At 46.1% G+C, this 20657-nt stretch overlaps 1 protein-coding gene across 1 annotated transcript in view; it reads right to left on the bottom strand.

The window, feature by feature from the left end:
• Nucleotides 1–20657, bottom strand: part of GTPBP3 (GTP binding protein 3, mitochondrial) — a 41469-nt gene that overhangs the window by 7748 nt on the left and 13064 nt on the right. Inside the window, exons 5-6 of the mRNA XM_086946832.1 lie at nucleotides 19865–19937; nucleotides 16141–16284 (exon numbers count right to left, since the gene is read on the bottom strand). Coding sequence (XP_086802958.1) covers nucleotides 16141–16284; nucleotides 19865–19937 — 217 coding nt within the window. The remainder of the gene's footprint in view (nucleotides 1–16140; nucleotides 16285–19864; nucleotides 19938–20657) is intronic.

Genomic DNA, 20657 nt, shown 5'->3' with positions numbered 1-20657 from the left:
TCGTGCCGGGGCTCTCGTCAGGAGGCAGCTTGCACCAGCCTTTTTCTCCTGTAAGCGAAGCTTAAAACAGAACTCCCAGGCCTACCAGAAATTAATGTGTCCGCGCTTCAATACCTTTGGTTGAGGTTACGCTATAAGCGCCAGTGTTCTATATTAAGTGCCGGTGCTGAGCACTGGCAACCAAAGGGTCAAATTAAGTGCTGTACTGGCACTCAGTGTCGAACTGGACACCCTGCAGGATGCGGCTTCACCATCCCTGTATGTGGACGAGTGGTGAAATCGTCAAGTTTTGGGGTAAAGTTGGAAACACACATAAAAGTGTAGCACATGACCTGAGAATGGCTAAAAATTACACCCTGTGGAGAATTCTGACTCTATTCCTACTACCAAACTCTTCGTTCAATGGCTGAGCCTTTTATTCATATCTCGCGTCCACAGTGAAGTAGTGTGGCTCACTGGTTAGAGGCGGCAGACCCGAGAGCAGAAGACGGCCCGGGACCAGGGTTCGATTCCCGGCGCGGCAGGTTTCTGGACCAGGGTCAGCGGACTCGATAATTCTCTCGCCTCGGTGCCCACTCTGATCAGCGATCACACTCGGCAACTCTGGGCATTAGCTTGCCTCATCTTCACTAACGGCCCCACCAGACCGCCGGGGATGCCTGGTCTCACCCTGGAGATACCCATTAAGGGAGCATCTCTCAGGGAATCCAGGAAGGGTTTCGCAGCGGTCGAAGCGCCTTGGGACCCTACGGGTAAGTAGTGCGCTATATAAATGCCAATACATTTACATTTACATTTACTGCAGACGCATGGAAAGAAGCAGTTTTCTATTATTCATGAGAGCCACGTTTGGACCACAGCACAGTCATACAATAGGTTTCTCGTTATTTCTCTTTTTAACAAGTTTTGCTAAAGTTTTGACACATACATCACTTAAATACAAGTACTGGGAGAGTGATCAACCATCATATCCAGTAATGGATGACAAATCAGCCTCATATTAAAATATAAATAGACCACATCACAAAACAAGCATTTACAATGCAACGGTCTCGCCTTTGCAAAAGTTAGAGCTATTGGCATTGTAAATTACAACATTTGTATTTATGTATTGGATTTGAAAATAGATAACTAAATGGCATTGTTATTTGCACTGCCAATCGCTTACTCTCTTGCCAATGCGAGACCTAGTAGTAGAGTGAGTAATAGTGAGTAAGTGTTAGAGAGTGCGTAGTAGAGAGTGTGTAGTAGAGTAAGTACAAGAGAGTAATAGAGTGATTAATAGTTAGTGAGTAGTAGTGAGTAGTAGAGAGGACTAGAGTGAGTAGTAGTGAGTATAGTGAGTATTAGAGAGTAGTAGAGAGTAGTAGAGTGAGTAGTAGAGTGAGTATTAGAGAGCAAGTAGTAAAGAGCGAGTAGTAAAGAGCGAGTAGTAAAGAGCGAAAGAGTGAGTAGTAAAGAGTGAGTAGTAAAGAGTGAGTAGGAAAGTGTGAGCAGTAAAGTGTGAGTTGTAAAGAGTGAGTAGTGGAGTAGTAGAGTGAGTAGTAGAGTGAGTAGTAGTAATCAAACTTTTCCCAATAAACGAACAATTGCGCTTCATGGAGACCTCTGTGGAAGGATGTGTGACAGTGTTTAGCCCTCCACGCTAGACACTGCCATCTACATTGTTCTCTGGTCTCTAAAGAACCTACACTCCCGGGGTTTATAATAGTCCGCAAAAGCAAGGTTTGGTGGTGAGCCATGTGTCCAAAGCCTGTGGAGGCTATGGAAACAGTGTAGCATTCGGCTTTTCCATATTTGGTATGCACGCAGAGTGATTTTGTTGGCATGGCCGTTCTGTGGGAACATCCTTAATCAAAAGGAGCGCGTTCTGGTTCTCTCTGTTGGCGCCTTTACACAGCGCGATGGTGGTCCTTCACATTGGACGGACCAGAGTAGCCCTGAGGAGCCTGTTTTAAAAGTAGAATTGACGCATCTTTTCCATAACGTCAGTCAGCGTCACTGAAGGAAGAAGTCTGATAATTTTACCGGATATTTGCAACAGCAAACCGGGTGTTTACACTTCGTACTTCAAACAGGGTATTACTGTGCGTGCGTTGCATTAGAAAGAAGGAATGTGCTTTCCAGTCTCACTGTGCCAGCCTCCCCACACCCTCCGATCTCAATGCTGGGGATAATGTGTGACCACTTTAAATCTTAACACACAACCTGCGTATTATCCCAGCATTAAACATTCCATAGTATTGCTAGTATCCGCGCATTCATCCAACTAACAGGTTATGGATTGATTTGAAAGCGGAATCGTTGAGTCATTTTAAAGGTCAGAATCAATAGCAACGTGGAGAACAGTAGAATCAGAGGGAAAGTCACCAGCGCGCGACTGTACCCGGGTTAAAACTCAAGCTAATGACTACCTGGACATGGATGTGTCGCCTGAGAGCGTGGATGTGTAGGAATGCCTGAATCCGCTTGGGAGGGGGTACACAGGCTGACCTTGCCTTATGTCACAGAAAAAAGGAACCCATCAGACAGGACACTATAGGTGTGGCAGGGTATACTCAGACATGAGTCCCTTTCTCACTGCACCATCAGGATTCAAGCAAGCCGGGCCGAAGACGGCTGAAATGCCAGAAACCGGTCCCCGGTAGCTTGTCTCCTTTCTGGTGAAGAATTGGCTTGGTAGTTTAGTCTGTCCTGTTCCCATGATGCACTGGGCCAGGGACAGACTGATTTGCATATAGCCAGGTTCTGAGCTGGGATGGTGCAGTGAGATAAATAACGGTGATGGATCAAGCCCTGATCTTTGGACTGGGTAAGAGTGGTCTGCTTAATTCAGACACTCTGTTCATCACCACCCAATTTTCTGAATCATCAGACAGGACAGGCATCAATCCATCACAGAATCATACAATACCTGATTGAAAGAGAGGCAGCAGAAGGCCTAGCTCAAGCTGTCTGGTTGGGTCTATTGTTTGCTTTATGCCTTAAACATTTTACAGCATTTATAACCATATTCAACGACGAGTACATGCTAAACTTTCATTAACAGTAGATTTATAACCATTTTTAGAAACGTCTGCTGTATGTTTGTTGCTCTATAGTGAGATCATCTTCAGAATCTTTGCAATGCACATGCGTGGAGCATGTGTTGAATAAGCACAGACGACCAAGACGCAAAATGTCTTGCAGAGAGTTAGCTAGGTCTTGAGTCATGTTAGATTCTAATGGAATGCACCTGAAGAAGCTCAACAGAGGATGAACACATGATCTCCAATGCCTGCTTGTAACAAGCCTTGTTACAAGAAGATGCATGTTTCTTTTAGACCATGAGGACACGAATGGAACAGGTCTGAGGTCACTGTCATTTTTTAATGAAAGAACTGCACACCTTTAGAGCAGTGAAATGACCGTCTGCATTTAAAGTAGGGGGGAAAGGCGGGAATGTGCCTTTAGACACTGCATGCATTCAACCCCAGTGTATCTCCCACATTATTTCCTTCCACCATGCTGCCCCTTGTGGTGTATGACAGTCAGTCCAACATTACTTGCCTTTCTGGAACCAATGCAAGCATTACATATTACTGAGGGGTGGCATCAGAACGCCAAGCGGTACTGGCATCATGGATGGGGTAATGATTGAGGGCCAGGGGCTGTCTTTCTTTGCCCATGCTCTGTGTCAATACAACGTTGTTAAGACTCATTCTATTTAACATATTTCCAGAAGGGCAACTGTCCAGTGAAAACAGCCCCTGTTCACTAAATAGCGAATTAATCCAATAGTCGAAGAGGGAAATCAAAAAGAGGATGCTCCTAGCATTATGATTTGAGTTCCCGTTGCAGGAGCATCACTTGGTTCTATAGCAACCTACATGCACCCTTTGCTCCTAAGGAGGCACAACTAGTAGGTTTACAACCACTTTGACACCGAAATAAATAGCCACAAAGCTGACCAAAACATTCTGGGTTTTATACATCTGCTCTCCATGCTCCATCCCGCCCTTTCTTACCCCCTTGAAGCTCGTTTTAGGATGCTTCTTCTACTCACCTATCTGTCCATGCACCTCTATGCTGCCTGGTACACTCCTTTCCTTTCTACATTTGCACTATGCCTTATTAAAAGCAGCTGTATTTATAATTATCCGGTGGCCGGTTTAAATCTAGCATTTCTATGTTACAGTGGCCGAATGTGAATACAATTTAATTCAGTAAATTGCTAGAGGATATTTTAAATTGCATCTATTGTGTCCTAGAAACTGGAGTGCACGCATCAGTTTACCTTCAGCTCTGAAATTACCCAAAACACGTTGATGTACATAACATTTCAAAAAATCAATTTTACTGACCATATTTTCTTACTAGCTGTTCTCTACAAAAGCCAAATACCTTTTAGAAACTCAAATGCATTGGATTTTATAGAAGATTAACTGTATTATATACACTTCATCAATGTGTTGTCAAATAAAATGAAGCAAACTTGCCATGCTCTCTTTTCGGTGTTTACTTAGGTGGTGCAAACTGATTTAACAAAAGGAAAATAAACATACGCTGCATCATTTTGAAAACGCACGCAGCAAGAACATGCGCACCTGCAAAATGACGCAAGTGCTTATTTTTGTCTGTTTCCTGATCCAAGTTGGATTGGCAAAAAAAAAGTTGTTCGACTGGGGGGTTGCAACACGGAGGGGCGGAAGTAACTAGTGAGAGACAACACTGAAGGGGGGAAGCAACAGGAGGGGTGGGTGAATCAGTGCAGGGAGTGCGGAAGCAATACAAAGAAGGGGAGACAACCAGCCATGGCTAATGCATGAAAGAGTGGTGGGGTGGCGGGGCGGGTTAGGTGGGGATTTAACAGATGACCACAAGAAGGAATTAAATAAATAAATAATTTTTCCTCGTCTGTTGAAATCTCCCTTACCCCCCCCCCTCCCCCCCCACCTGGCCCCACCACTCTTACCTGCACGGACCGCAGCTGGAGACTACTGAAGGGGGGAACGGGTAGGGGAAGCAACACAAGGGGCAGAAACAAGTGGGGAAGAGAGAGGAATGTGGTCAAAATTAATGTAAAAGAGAGAGAACGCAACACGGAGGTGGGGAGAAGCATATGGGCAAAAAAGCAATGCAGGTGTGGGAAAAGCACACAAGGGCATGGGGGAAGCACATGAGGAGGGGGAGACATACAAGAGGGAGACAATAGGAAAACACGCTCACTCTCTTAGAGAGCGTAAACAAAAAGTAAGCATCTGGTATGTGTCCCTGAAAAAACTAAAATGCCATCTGATGGATACACTCTTCAGTTCAGTGTTAATTTCTGTTTTGAGGCATCAAATACTTCTCCAGGGCCCCTCCTCGCACCATTTATAAGTGCCTCAGGGGCCCGACCGGCATGCCGCACCCGCTGGGTTCCCTCAGACCCCTAATTAGCCTAGGCTCGGACCGAGTCGGACACAGACTCACCTGACACCTGGTCCTGACCTGAGGTCTGGCGGCGGGGCCTGGGTCTGGCCTGCAGGCTGCAGCAGCTCACAGTTCTGATAGCCGCGCAACGCCGCAAGCAGGACGGGCAGAGAGGCTGCGGCCAACGCAAGGCTAGCTGGCCAGGTAGGGGGCCGCCCGGGGTGCAATTTAAATAATTTTAATTATGGCTACAGGGCAGGCCTGGTCGGTGACGCAGTGGACTTCGGCCCTGCGTAGGAGTTGCTGCTGGGTGTTCTCTTTTTGGATGGATGCCACACCTTACTCGTCTCTGAGCCTCGCACACCATTAATAAAGAGCCTCAGTCAGGGGCCCCGGCCGGGGCCTCGCACCATTTGCAAGAGCCTCGCGGTCCCCTGCCGGAGCCCACGCACCATTTGCAAGAGCCTCACGGGCCCCTGCCGGGGCCCACGCACCATTTAAAAACAGAAACCTGCACTCGCCTGCCCCTCAAAACCCACATCCGAAGGACGCTGTGTAATCACGTGATAAGGAGCGAACAGTGGGAGGGAGAATTCAACAGGACTTCAGCCAATCAGCAGGCCGCGTCTTCCTCAGATGTACTAGCGCGAAAGCGGAGGCACGCAGCGTACCCGGGGAACGTTCGGATGTGAAGTGGGGAAGCATGGCTGCCAAGCAAGGTAAAGTGCTTTTTATGCAAATATGTGAATTTAGGTTATCCCATGAAAGCACCGCATAGCAGCTGACAATATACCTTCACATCGCAGCTCCCCTTGATCAGAAACACTCGCTGCTCTAGTTGAACCCATCGATCACTCCACAGAAGTACCTGGTGGAGAGAAATGAACCCTGCTTCAAAGTGGATTGCAGTTTTCAGAAAAATACCTTGAACAAGCTGAGGATCGCCAGGCGCGAGGGAGGGGGGAGGGGGCGCTTGTATGTATGCGGCGGCGGGGGGGGGGGTGTCTCTGTATGTGTGTGTGCGTGTGTGTAGGTGCGCTCCTGTGTGTGTGCGGCGGGGGGGGTGCCGGTGAGTGGGGGGAAGTAGGGGTGGGTGCGCACGTGTGTGTGTGTGCCTTCCTGCCTGCGTGTGCATGTGTGTGTTCAGGGAATCTGTGGCAGGGACGTGCACGGCGCCGGGCTGGGCGTGCGCGCCCACGAGGTCAAATCTCCGGCAGGAGAAGCTCGTGACAGTCTGCTGTCCACATTCCCCCAAAAGTGATTACATAAGTTGGCTCGCCCTAGACAGCAAAAGCTTTGCTTTTGCTTTCGTCTAGGCGAGCCCTAATGACAACCCTTTGTAAGACCAAGACCAATGATTATAAGATCTGAAATAGCAGACACTGTGATTTTAAACAGACCCAGAGATTAGTCAAGTAAAAAGAGAAGATAGTCCGCTTGGCATTCAATCATGCTTTACAAGTAATGCTGCAATTTGCATTTTTAGAGAAAGTGTAAGTACTCTATACAACTGTGTAAAAACAAATATTACATTTATAAACTGCCATCCAATGTGTGCACAGTATTTTGGCCGTAAATTATACAACCAATCCTTCATCAGGACAACATGTATGTTGTCCATTGACAAACTATAATATTGTGATTGCTGTGCTTCCAAACAGATTATCAGTAGATTCTAAGTAGCTTAACTTATAAGTAAGGCTCCCGGTTTTCCATTTAAACGGAATTTTACATATAAATGCAGACGGAAAACTTTTTTTCCTTCGTCTGTATTTATACATTTAAACGGAAAAATACTGACAAACCAGAGAAAGTGCTTCAGCTCAGGGTTGCCTATCTGATGTATAGAGGAATGCAGGCTGCTCTCTGCACATGAAAGGCACCCTGCTAAAGGGGGCGGGCTCTTCGTGCCGCATTTGGCACTCTTTCTCCACAGGTCATTCAGCACTCATCAGGCCCCGTGGGGGGGCATGGGGTAGTCATCAACATCGAGCATGCTCTCCCCGTATCACCTATGGGTGTGTGAAGCGTTTAATTGTCTGAGAGTGCTCCGCTTTCTTAAGGTGAGCTCGGGCAGTGTTGATAACTGTTGCTTCTGCCTCCGGGCGCCTTCCCCTTTTGTAATGTGCATCCCTTTACTTGGGTCCGCGCTTTCAGTGGCCTCTTGTCTACTCCCCTCCCAGTTCGTAAACTTGGACTACTAGGAAGGTGAAATAGGTGGCCTTGAATACGAGAGCAACAATGAAACAACTCAATTGCTTATCATAATCTTCAATACAACACGGTAATCTTCATTACAGCACTGCTGAACACGCTGCCACTGAACAGAACCAGGAGAGTGGCGAGCAGTGGTGTGGCATGCTGCATTGACCTTATGGAAACAAGGAAAATGCCCCTGCTCCAAAAAAACATGTTTGGTACTAACTCGGGTTTAATGGGCTGTTCACATCCATTAGTGCCACTGCACCTGCTGCTTTCCTGATAGTAATACTCATGGTGGCGAGAGAAAAGAGATAATTGGGTTAATATGAAGCAAAAAGCAAAATTAAAGGTTTTGGGGAGGAGCAGTGGGGGGGGGGGGACCTAATATTCTCCTAAGTGAAAGATATTTCCCCAACTAGGTTACTGGAGGGCCTCATCAATTTTTGTTACATATGTATGCAAAGCCACCCCCTTCACATCATTCGCAATGTCCGGAAAGAATCCCCTACCCTTTTGACCTTTCTCTTCCCATCTTCATAAGGGAGAGTGCCCTTCAGCTCCAGGAATGCAGTGGACATGCATATTGAAGAAGATCTCACTGTACCCTGCATTGGCTGCTTTCGGGGCTGAGTAGACGGAAGGGGCTCTCGGGTTACATGGCACCAAAGGTTGCCCTAGGAAGAAGAAGCCATCAAGCCAATGCATTTGAACAGATAAAATTGAACTGGCGCTCGGGTAAAGCTCTCCAATACCTCCGGGCCCAGTTCCATTGGACTTTGTGTTGGCTGAAGACTGTTTCCGATGTTGAAACAAAGCATTTCGCACCCTCCTCCCCTCAAAAATATGTACACTCACCTTGCGTTTTAGCAAGTTATAAATAGCTATTTATCATAGTATACGTTTAAAAAATGGAATTAAAATCTGTCAAAGTAATTCCTATGTTGGTCTAAATAATCCCAGGGAAGTTGTTCTGCAATGAGAAAAAATAATGGGTTGCTCCTTCAAACATACAGCTTGACATTTGATATCTGTCCTTGAATGCACATCCCTCGGGAATACAGCCCCACAGTAAAGGTTTCTTCATGCAAGTTACTCAAGGTCTGTTTAGGCCCATGTTCTCTTTAAATCATTTTGGCAACGTTTTCAGATGAATGTATTGTGTTTACTTAATTTGATGTATATATAAATATATCTAAACCATAACATCTGAGTGCAAGTGTGCAGGGCCTATTTAAATAAATGTGGAAAAATACTAGCTGCAGCGCCTTTTTTTTGCTTGCAATAAAAATAAATGTGGATAAATACAGAAAAAACTACCCAAAAATAAATATGGATAAATACAGACGGAAATGTAAAAAAAAAAAATACCATAAAACCGGGAGCCCTAATTATAAGTGACCCCATATATTATTTATTTACATGATATTTCCTCCTGTTGACGGATCTATGCTCCTGCCCCGTGGCTCCTCTTTCCTGCTATCTTTACTCTGCACATTAGGACTGTCCTGGCTGCACAGTCACAATATCAGAGAAGTATCCACGTCACCTGTTGACATCAGTGGTTTCAAGAGTCTGACAAGCGGTGAAAACACTTCAATTTTTTTTCAGGAGTTAGTGAGACTCTTGAATACTTCTTTTAAAATAAAGCAAATAATATTTCTGAAAAAGGTTGGCCGTGTGCTGTGGTGCCGGCAGGCGACGGAGAGTGTTTGACGGTCTTCAAGGAAACCAACCAGATAGGTCTTCAACGCCTCTTACCTTCCCCACAAGGTCAGAGTAAAAAGAATTCTCAAACAGTGAACTTATCTTTGACACAAAAATGTGTCTTTTGTTAAGATTATTAATAAATGTACATGGAAAATTACAGGAGTCATCTAGAACAAGTAAATCAGGGTATATATTGTGATATAACTCTACACTCTAATTTAACTTAGGCTGAACATGGAAACCTTTAGATTACAATCGTTAAAAGCAAGTGGTGGCAGACAAACTATTTAAGGTTCATTCGTGTGATTTCCACTACAGCAGAGACCTTTCCCCCTGTCCTGATCAGTAAAGGATGCCCAAGGCACTAATATGGACACAGAGGAAGGAGCAATGTAAACATGCGCAAGGGATGTTGCACTGATGGTATCGGCCCAACACCCTAGGGATGGGGGTTTCCACGGAGAGAACAGAAGCAGTCAGTACTCTGGGGTGAGGGAGGACAAGCGGTGCTGCTGCTCGTGGCTGATGCAGGAATCCCAGAGTAGCTGCTGTCCTCAGCCTGAATAGGTGGAAGTCCGAGACCTCAAGAGCCATCAGCACAGAATGGGAGGTCAGCCCTCCACGCCCATTAATGCAAAAATAGCCAGTGTGGTGCACACCTCTGACCCTTGAGGGTAAATTTAGAGTCACATCCTGTGAGACTGAACAGGAAACAGGGGCGCGAGGAACAATGAGGGACCGCTGACCAGGGCAGTGGGGGTGCCAGACCGCAGACCCTTCCCCGCTGCTGGGACACTTGTCTGCGTTAACAAAATCACTTCTACTTGCTAACCAAAAATGAAGTAAAATATGACGTTCATGCAACAGTTATTTAAAATATCTATGTATACTGGGAACAAATTACTTAATTTGGCAAGCCTTAAAAAGCCATTTTTATACTTCAGCGAGATTCAATCATTTGTATTGCTAGAAAGATGGCTCAGCGAATTAAACCACTCGCTGCTGACATCTGATGTGATCAGCAGCTCACAAATTTGAATCCTTGGAGAAACTTCTCAGCATTTAATTCTTTTGACATTTTATTAACAGTGCTTTACAATGTCAAAAATTGTAAAATCAAATTGTATTATAAAGCATGTTATTACTACCGCCATGCGCTATGCAAATAATACTAACTATGTTTCTGCATTGCATAAAATATGTTGAAAATGTAACACTAATTATATTTAGCAACAAAACTTGAAAAGAAATGATCGAACTGTTTCAGTAGCCTACAATTTAGAAACAAAATTTTAAGGCAGTTGTTTCTAACTGAAACAAAGAAAGCCTCAATGTTTTACACGTTTGTGTGTAAAATATGACATCAAATTGACTGAAGGATGAGACAATTATGAAGCTCGGTACAAAAAGAGTTTGGTTGAGTTTAGGTCTTTTGATTTGACAGGGCTGTAAATCTCATGTAGATGAGACTGAAGCAAGAAGTAGTTGCCGTGATGAGATAAACCGTGATGAAAACTCACAAACGCAACACAAAGGTGAGTGATACTCTGTACTCTATTCTGTTGCTTCTAGATCACACCAGTGTGAGGACTCACAACTCTGTAAGATTTCAGTGCACACCTCACACCCTCTCTGCACCTGGGTGGGTCTAACCCACCCTATATAGTGAAATGTGCACAGCTTTGTAAATCTATGATGGAGGATTATCGTGTGTGCCCTGCTCCTGGGTATCGCCCCCTGTAGAAGAGCGTATTCGTAAATCGCTGTGGTAGCATTCCAAATCCTTAGGATATGTCCCCCAGGGCACAGGCTATGTGGCTGTTCGATGCAGCTTGCTTGTTTTATCAAAGAAATGTTTATCCACACAGTTTTTCAAGAATCGTTTCTTGTAGAGTTGTTTTATTCACAATCTCTTCTTTTTACTAAAACACCCTTAGCATTCTGGACACGTGATGGTTGGACCTGGCCAAAATATTCCAGGTGAAGCCTCCTCAACAATAAACACAGTGGAAAGACAGCCTCCTCCATCCTGGTTCCACTTCTCCCAGGGCCTCCTCATAGTGAGAGACACAGACAAAACAGTCTTGGCCTACGCTCATAGAGACAGCAGTGTCTATTTTAACTCCATATAAAGTGCTAGCATTATCTTTGCGGTTCCCTAAAGAGAACATTTATTTGTAATTTATTTATATCTCGTGGAACACTTGCTCAGCTCTACCTCAGCTTAAGTTAAGCGAACCTACATTTATCAGACCCCTCAGAGAAGCCACTCACACCGGTCAGTACACTTAAGACCCCTTAAAAGTAGGTGTGTAACATTTCAATAGGTGACAGGCCCATAAAAAAGAGGTGTGTACACATAACAGTAGGTTACTATTAAAAATGTCAATCCACACCCTTAAATGCTGACAAAACAATAATCTGTCGACACTCCACGCACATCTGTGATGCTGGATGAATTAATCCCAAGAGAACACCGCGCCTTCTGCATAAAATGTGACTTTTAAAGATCGAGCTGGGACTGCCCTTATCTCAGAGGCCATTTCACTTGTAAGGAAATTACTGTCCCGTCCTTTCCTTCCTCTGCAAATCTGGAAACTCAGCATTGACGGAGTCGCCCCAACGCCAAGCTGCCGCGATGATATATGGACCCGACACAACGCCAGGCTTCAATGGGGCTTTGAGCTGTCGGCCTTCAGATAAAAAGACAGACTCGTCGAATCCTAGCCCATGGTGGCTCTTAGCCAAATCAGCAAAGACACACCAAGGCCTCTGGAAGCAAGCAGGCATACTGGGGTTTGGGCAAACTTTGGGGTCTCTGTGATGCATTAGAGGGTCCTCATTGGTCCAAACATCACCATTACCTCCACATTTGGAGACATTAGGGTTGGTCAATGTTTACCACCATTAGTCCGAAAGGAGCAAAATATTTACCCAAGCGAAGGGGGGCATGAACCTGTTTAAGTGGTTCGGGGGGAGGGAGGGGGCAGCTGTAGCACCCATGAACCTTCAGTGCTCGTCCGTGTACATTAGTCGTTTCAGCCCCATCGCTGGTATCAAAAATAAAACCAAGCCTGCACAACCAAGGTTACCTTTGTAACCAATCTTAAGTCAACATTGCAAATAGGCTCTGATTTTATATTGAAAGAATTCCTCAAGATTTCTTGTTTCAGACCAGGGCCCATGAGGGATGCAAATGTCCCTCACAGGCACAGGAGGTACAGCACAGGCGCAAACAGCACAGCTTTCCTTCCTTACGTAACACTATCAGAAAAAGACTGTTCCTCGCTGAAAGGTAAAACATGTGGCAAATAGAATTCAATGCAGGTCCGGGGCTTTGCAAAAATTAACTGGCCATCTTTCCCCTCTTGCTTGCCATGTTCAGCAATTACAGAGGTGAAAACGTTAAGAATGTGTTACCAATATCTGCAGTTGATGGTCCGGGATGAGAGCTTGCATGTGGGGCAGACAGCACACACCTTTCATATTCAAATAGAATATAAAGATGGTGGAAAGAATGCTACATTCTTCGACACAAAAATGTTTTTCGCAATTTGTGTTTACGTCACGGGGCTCTCATAGCGGCAGCCATTTTAAAGTGTCGACTCACAATCCAGAAGACTGTCAAGTATTCTGCCTCTTTTTAAAGCCTGATTTCTTGAACCTTCAAGGCTGTCCCCATGAGACACTTACAGGATACATGTGGAACACAGAATCTGTGCTGCAGGAAAGAGGGGGTTCATGAGACCTACAGAGACTCAGCTTTTCAAACACACCTGGCAGTGGCTGAATACCAGCAGGTGCAATATTTTTTTAAAGAAACTGAGGCCAACAATGTGGAAGTTTAACCAAAGTATTTTACTCTGGAGGGTGGAAACAATAATGTCAATAAAAATAATTCCCTGCACACCTGTATGGAAGAGTAAATCAGTGCTTACTCATTTGGAAAATAACATTCTGCCTGGATATGCTCCTGGTGTGGTTGTAAATGTGTTATATAGAGTTTTGAAAGAGCACATTGAGACAACTGCAAGACAATTGTGGGGTGGGGAGAATGAAGGTGTGGGGGCGGGGGGCATTGTCTTCGTTTCCCAAATGACAGTAGTTCTTTTTGATCCAGAGAGCTTACCAGTGGGCTATCCTACACTACTTTTTCCAATGCACTACTTGTGTTGAAGCGAATCTATTGCAAAAACACAACGATGTCTCACAAAATAGGTTGTGGGCCTTCCAAGTCAGTCTTTAACGAGAAGTCTCCAGATGGGCTTCACGCAGGCGAACGCGTGTGCATATTTTATCAGCTACACTTTACAGGCTCAGATCGCACTCATGGCCCAAAGTTTCGAAACAGATGTAACTTCTTCAGGGACCCCCTCAAAAAAAGTGAGGTGGATGGACAGAGTGGACCACAGATTACAACTGGTGTCTGTGATACAGTGAAAAAGAGAAATGAAAAATAAGAGTGAAAATGGAGCAGTGTGGGGAGCAGCCAAGAAAAGATTTTTAAAGAAAGATTTTTTAAATGTCAGTGACTCGGAGGGCCACAAGATTTGGAGCTAAATTAAGTGTCAGCGTCCTGATGTAGATGGGGACTGCAACACCACTAATATATGGGATCATGAGCCCTAAAAGAGATAATGGCCAAAGAAGGCGTTAGAACAAGTGCTTAATTTGAAAAATAATTAGTGCCAGGGCCCTGAGCAGGAGGCCACTGCAGCTTACACCACCCATTGCCCGGTCATTGCTGCCAAGGATGGCACCAAAACAACGACTAACCACCTCTCTCGCCTGAAAGTGCAACAGTTCACATTATTCCAGGTCCCTAAAGCTAAAGAAACGGCTGGGGAGGCAGGTATTAGTATTTTTTTATGTATATTGTATTCCAAAACAACTGCTGTTCTGCTCATCTCTAAATTTGATGAGAAGTGCCACCATGTGGCAGTGTGTCTTAAGTGTGGTGGTGCCGGTGCCAAGCACGGGAAAACACTGGCTCAAATTAAGCACTGGTTAAAACCTACGCTGCTAATATGTGCAGAAATGTTTTTCTTCCTGGTAATTGATGACTAAGGTGCAAGAGCAACCGGAGTTTGCGCGGCTCCGCAAGAAACTAGGGCTGCACAATTATTTTCATGCCACACTGTGCGGAGGGAAGAAGGGAAATGGGCAAAGAACCCAGGGGGCCTTTATATCCAGGAGTCAGACTTCTAATAATACAGCTAAGCAGAGGGGCGGCGGGGGTGGGGGTCTTGTTCTGTTTGCTTTAAGTCTTTTGAGTATTTATGAATCTCTCACCAGTGATGGACCACCAATAGGTTCTTGGAACAGGCTAGGAATCCGATCTGTGTGGTTAAGTGAATCTACAGTCACAATATATAATAACACATATAAAAGTTTCACCTCTGCCTCGGTACCTAAATGAAAGTACCAAAAGAAAATGAGTAAAAGCTGTAAAACAACGACCGCAATACTCCAGTTTTACATGGCGAGGGGCTCCAACCGTACAACACGCAGAGGTTTCTGAAACTGGGGCGGAGCAAAGGTATTTCCTAGTTCCAGCACTGCCCAGTGTGGACAAGAATGACACCAAAATGCAGGTCTCAAAATTGACTTGTCTGTATTCTGTGCACCACAAAGCGCTCATTTAGAGAAGCACCTGAGTAAGGCCTGTAAGCACTGCGGCAGATCCAGAAATGGGGAAACGTGTAGGCCTGATCAGCTTTGTTCGTCATCATTTATACAGAAGGGTCTTTGTAACAGGTTCTCCCCTTAGAATAGTTTTTGGAAACAATGCAAACTGAAAGGATGCTTTGGCTGAACATTTGTAATGCTTGAAAAGAGCACACACTCCCTTCCTAACCTCAGAGAATGAGCCCCTCTCTTGTCTAAGCAGTTTTCATTCGTCTTCATTAGAACAAACTTTATTATTTTGTGGTATGCTTTTCCTGCAAGAGTCCTTGTGGGTTTTCAGAAGCTCTCTCAGCCAATGGGTGTCAGAAACAGAAGCCGTCTCAATCACACAGTGTTGTATCAACAGAATAGAACAAAAACAAGGAGAGTGTCGAGATAAAGTTAAGCAAACAAAGCAGAAACAAGCCCTGTTCTTGTAAATGAAGTGCCACAGACAGCTTGTGTAAACAGAACAGAAAAACACAGAAAGAAAGGATGTGCAAAAGATATAAATATTAGGGTCGCGGAAAAGGCTTCCTTTACGGCAAAGGTTCCACCCAACTTGGCGAGGCAACCAGCTATGTGCGCAGTAAATGTCCCCTTCACATAAGAATGCATCAGGAGGGGGCATTGGAAGGTCTCTGGCTGGACACAGAGTCAGCTCATGGGATCTGAGAGCACAGCACCCCCTGCTGGGGCATTCAGTGATCTGCTAGTGGGAAAAGGATGAAGTTCAATATACTGCAAGTACTCTGCCTTTATGGTGGGTAAGGCGGCCCACACTCGGTCCGCACAGCTCATGGTTCCTCTAGGGTGAGCACCAATGTTTGGTTTGTAAACAAATGAAGTGCCAGGCTCAAGGTATTACTCCCTGGTCCACTACAGGTGGCACACCCACACCACTTTAGACTGCAGGTTTAAGTTCAAGTGTTATCACTTTTTTAAGGGTATATCAAATAAAATAATGATCCACTATTGACATTTTCTTACATATACGCTCAGACAGCGCCACCATGTGGAAGCTTCTCATAAGTATGTGCTGGTGTTTATAAATAATTGTCGATGCCCAGCACTGGTACACACTGGCACAAATTAAGCACTGGCAAGCTGGTACCTCAAGTCCTCCACTATCAGTATTCACATATGGAATAAGTAATTGAGAGTACTCACAGATCACATTCAGCAAGCTGCTCTTTCCAGCGTTCGTTGCTCCTGCGATCACCACCTGCACACCACTCCGCAACCGCTCCCCGCGACGGCTGTCCTGCAAATGGGCTGCGATCTCCGCCTGCAAAGACCTCACTGCGAGGTCAACTGAGAAAGAGTTTGTGTTACTGCTGTGCATGCGTACAAAACGCCTGAGAACAACCTCACCAGAGTGGGGCTGGTGTTACTGTTCTGCTACTGTACCAACCACTCTGTCACCACACACCTCAGCGCAACGTCACCGGAGAATGGTCATTATTAATAATACACCACTCTATCAATCACATCATTTTATCAGCTGAGGAGGTCTGTGTTACAGTTTTGCCACCATACCAACCACACTGTTACTCCACTACCATTGTACCAACCACTCTAACCACTCTCTGCCACTGCACTAACCACTCTTCTCGGCCAAACCACCAACCACTGTTACTTTTCAGCGACTGCACCGACCACTGTTACTTCTCAGCGACTGCACCGACCACTCTTACTTCTGTGCCACTGTATCAACCACTCTGTTCCTGCACTACCACTGTACAAACTACTCTGTTACTTCACTGCCATTGTACCAACCACTGTTACTTCTTTGCCACTGCACCATCCACTCTGTTACACATCCACGGTTACTTCTCTGCCACTGCACCAACCACTGTTACTTATCTGCCACTGCACCATCCACTCGGTTACTTATCTGCCACTGCACCATCCACTCGGTTACTTCTCTGCCACTGCACCAACCACTGTTACTTCTCTGCCACTGCACCAACCACTGTTACTTCTCTGCCACTGCACCAACCACTGTGACTTATCTGCCACTGCACCATCCACTCTGTTACTTCTCTTCCACTGCACCACCCACTCTGTTACTTATCTGCCACTGCACCATCCACGGTTACTTTTCTGCCACTGCACCAACCACTGTTACTTCTCTGCCACTGCACCAACCACTGTTACTTCTCTTCCACTGCACCATCCACTCTGTTACTTCTCTGCCACTGCACCACCCACTTGGTTACTTCTCTGCCACTGCACCATCCACTCTGTTACTTCTCTTCCACTGCACGACCCACTCTGTTACTTATCTGCCACTGCACCATCCACGGTTACTTATCTGCCACTGCACCATCCACTCGGTTACTTCTCTGCCACTGCACCAACCACTGTTACTTCTCTGCCATTGCACCATCCATGGTTACTTCTCTGCCACTGCACCATCCACTCTGTTACTTCTCTTCCACTGCATCACCCACTCTGTTACTTCTCTGCCACTGCACCATCCACTCGGTTACTTCTCTGCCACTGCACCAACCACTGTTACTTCTCTGCCACTGCACCAACCACTGTTACTTATCTGCCACTGCACCAACCACTGTTACTTATCTGCCACTGCACCAACCACTGTTACTTCTCTGCCACTGCACAAACCACTGTTACTTCTCTGCCACTGCACCAGCCACTGTTACTTCTTTGCCACTGCACCAACCACTGTTACTTCTCTGCCACTGCACAAACCACTGTTACTTCTCTGCCACTGCACCAGCCACTGTTACTTCTTTGCCACTGCACCAACCACTGTTACTTCTCTGCCACTGCACCAACCACTGTTACTTATCTGCCACTGCACCATCCACTCTGTTACTTCCTCTTCCACTGCACCACCCACTTGGTTACTTCTCTGTCACTGCACCATCCACTCGGTTACTTCTGTGCCACTGCACCAACCACTGTTACTTCTCTGCCACTGCACCAACCACTGTTACTTCTCTGCCACTGCACCAACCACTGTTACTTCTCTGCCACTGCACCAACCAGTTACTTCTCTGCCACTGCACCAACCACTGTTACTTCTCTGCCACTGCACCAACCACTGTTACTTCTCTGCCACTGCACCAGCCACTGTTACTTCATTGCCACTGCACCAACCACTGTTACTTCTCTGCCACTGCACTAACCAAGGTTACTTCTCTGCCACTGCACCAACCACTGTTACTTCTCTGCCACTGCACCAACCACTGTTACTTCTCTGCCACTGCACCAACCACTGTTACTTCTCTGCCACTGCACCACCCACTCTGTTACTTTACTGCCACTGCACCACCCACTCTGTTACTTATCTGCCACTGCACCAACCACTGTTACTTCTCTGCCACTGCACTAACCACTGTTACTTCTCTGCCACTGCACCACCCACTCTGTTACTTCTCTTCCACTGCACCACCCACTCTGTTACTTATCTGCCACTGCACCAACCACTGTTACTTATCTGCCACTGCACCAACCACTGTTACTTCTCTGCCACTGCACTAACCACTGTTACTTCTCTGCCACTGCACCACCCACTCTGTTACTTCTCTTCCACTGCACCACCCACTCTGTTACTTATCTGCCACTGCACCAACCACTGTTACTTCTCTGCCACTGCACTAACCACGGTTACTTCTCTGCCACTGCACTAACCACGGTTACTTCTCTGCCACTGCACCATCCACTCTGTTACTTATCTGCCACTGCACCATCCACTCAGTTACTTCTCTGCCACTGCACCACCCACTCTGTTACTTATCTGCCACTGCACCATCCACTCGGTTACTTCTCTGCCACTGCACCAACCACTGTTACTTCTCTGCCACTGCACTAACCATGGTTACTTCTCTGCCACTGCACCATCCACTCTGTTACTTCTGTGCCACTGCACCACCCACTCTGTTACTTCTCTGCCACTGCACCAACCACTGTTACTTCTCTGCCACTGCACCAAACACTGTTACTTCTCTGCCACTGCACTAACCACTGTTACTTCTCTGCCACTGCACCATCCACTCTGTTACTTCTCTGCCACTGCACCATCCACTGTTACTTCTCTGCCACTGCACTAACCAAGGTTACTTCTCTGCCACTGCACCAACCACTGTTACTTCTCTGCCACTGCACCAACCACTGTTACTTCTCTGCCACTGCACCAACCACTGTTACTTCTCTGCCACTGCACCACCCACGGTTACTTCTCTGCCACTGGACCAACCACTCTATTACGCTCAGCCACTATATCAAGAACCACAGTACATCCACAGGGTAGTACACATTTTAGTTCCGTCTCTGTACCGACCAAAGGAGTTCACCGATACTATTTTTCGACTGGGCCAACTACCTCAGTTCAATAACTGAGAAGGGTCTGTGTTCCTGCTCTATCACAGTTCCAAGAACTACATACCACCAAATTACTTCCTCGTTCTCTCCACCACCCCTGCTGTGACCTTCAACCATTCCTGGCTGACACCCAAAGCCCCTTTACAGAATCATCAAAGTACACACAGCACCGGTGGTCACACATAGTGGCTGTTTCCAAAACAACCCGAAAAAAGTACCTCTTGTCACAGGACAGACCCCCCTCTCCCAACACTGCCACTGACCATTCACCCCTGCCTCTCCACTGATAAAGCACCCTTTTCAAATGCCCCTACAGACCTTTCCGAGGGCTCTGCGGAGATCTGTAGATATCACCATTAGCAGCTTGTAACAGGATAGAAAGACTGACGCGAAACAGAGCTGTAGTGGAAGTGCAGAGAGACCTGGTGTTACAAGTCTGAGAGGCTTGAGTACAGAGGTCGGTAGAAACTACTCTCAGGGTGCTTACAGAGCTATCTGCCATCCAGCGCTGAGAAGCCAGTCTATTACCAAGAACGCTAACCTTGTGACAACACGCCTTCCTCCACGCTGTCCTCCTCGCTAAAGTCGATGTAGGCTTCGATGTAGGCCAGAGCCTGCAAAACCCAGAACAAGCAAATGTTAGCAACCAGACACACAGATCAACTGCTTCACACGCCACACAAGCTTTTTGTTGGACATGCGTCCTCCAACAAACACTGGATGGAATGTGTCACTGGAGTAACAAACACAATACTGCTGAAATGAAGCTCTGGTGGCGCTCATGGGAGGTTGAAAAACAGACCCCCGTGGCCCCTGGAAGATGAGGTTACAGCGGCCGCAGTCATGGAGTGCGCCACTCTTGGACACCACATTAATCCACAGAGATTGTGGAGTGGCCAGGACTACAATTATACTCATGACGTTTAGAAGACCCAATTAGGATGTTTGAGACTGGTGATGAGAAACAAGGGACCTGTGAGAGGCCAGCAATGATTTTATTTATTTATTTGGTGTTTTCTATAGCGCGAACATGACCCTGAGTGTGGTATCAGAGCTTCACATTTGCATAACAATAAACAGTCATTAGTAGTTGTACAATGATTTTGAGAAAAACATTAACGCTTCACAAACATATGTACAATACCCCAAAGAGGTTAAAGTTCGATTTTGAGGTAGCATGTGTATAATTGTGGTGGAACAATGATAGTGGCCATGATAAACGGGTGAGACCTCATTAAGGCATATGACGTCAGTGCTATTTAATGGGCGAGATGCCAAGGAAGAATACAGGACCTAGGAAGTGCCGATTGGGACCCTTCACTGAAGGGTGTGAG

The sequence above is a fragment of the Lissotriton vulgaris genome, chromosome 12, assembly GCF_964263255.1.
Source record: "Lissotriton vulgaris chromosome 12, aLisVul1.2, whole genome shotgun sequence".
In the NCBI taxonomy this organism is placed as follows: Eukaryota; Metazoa; Chordata; class Amphibia; order Caudata; family Salamandridae; genus Lissotriton; species Lissotriton vulgaris.
Note: the sequence above shows the minus strand (reverse complement) of the source record. Positions and strands in the feature narration are given on the sequence as shown.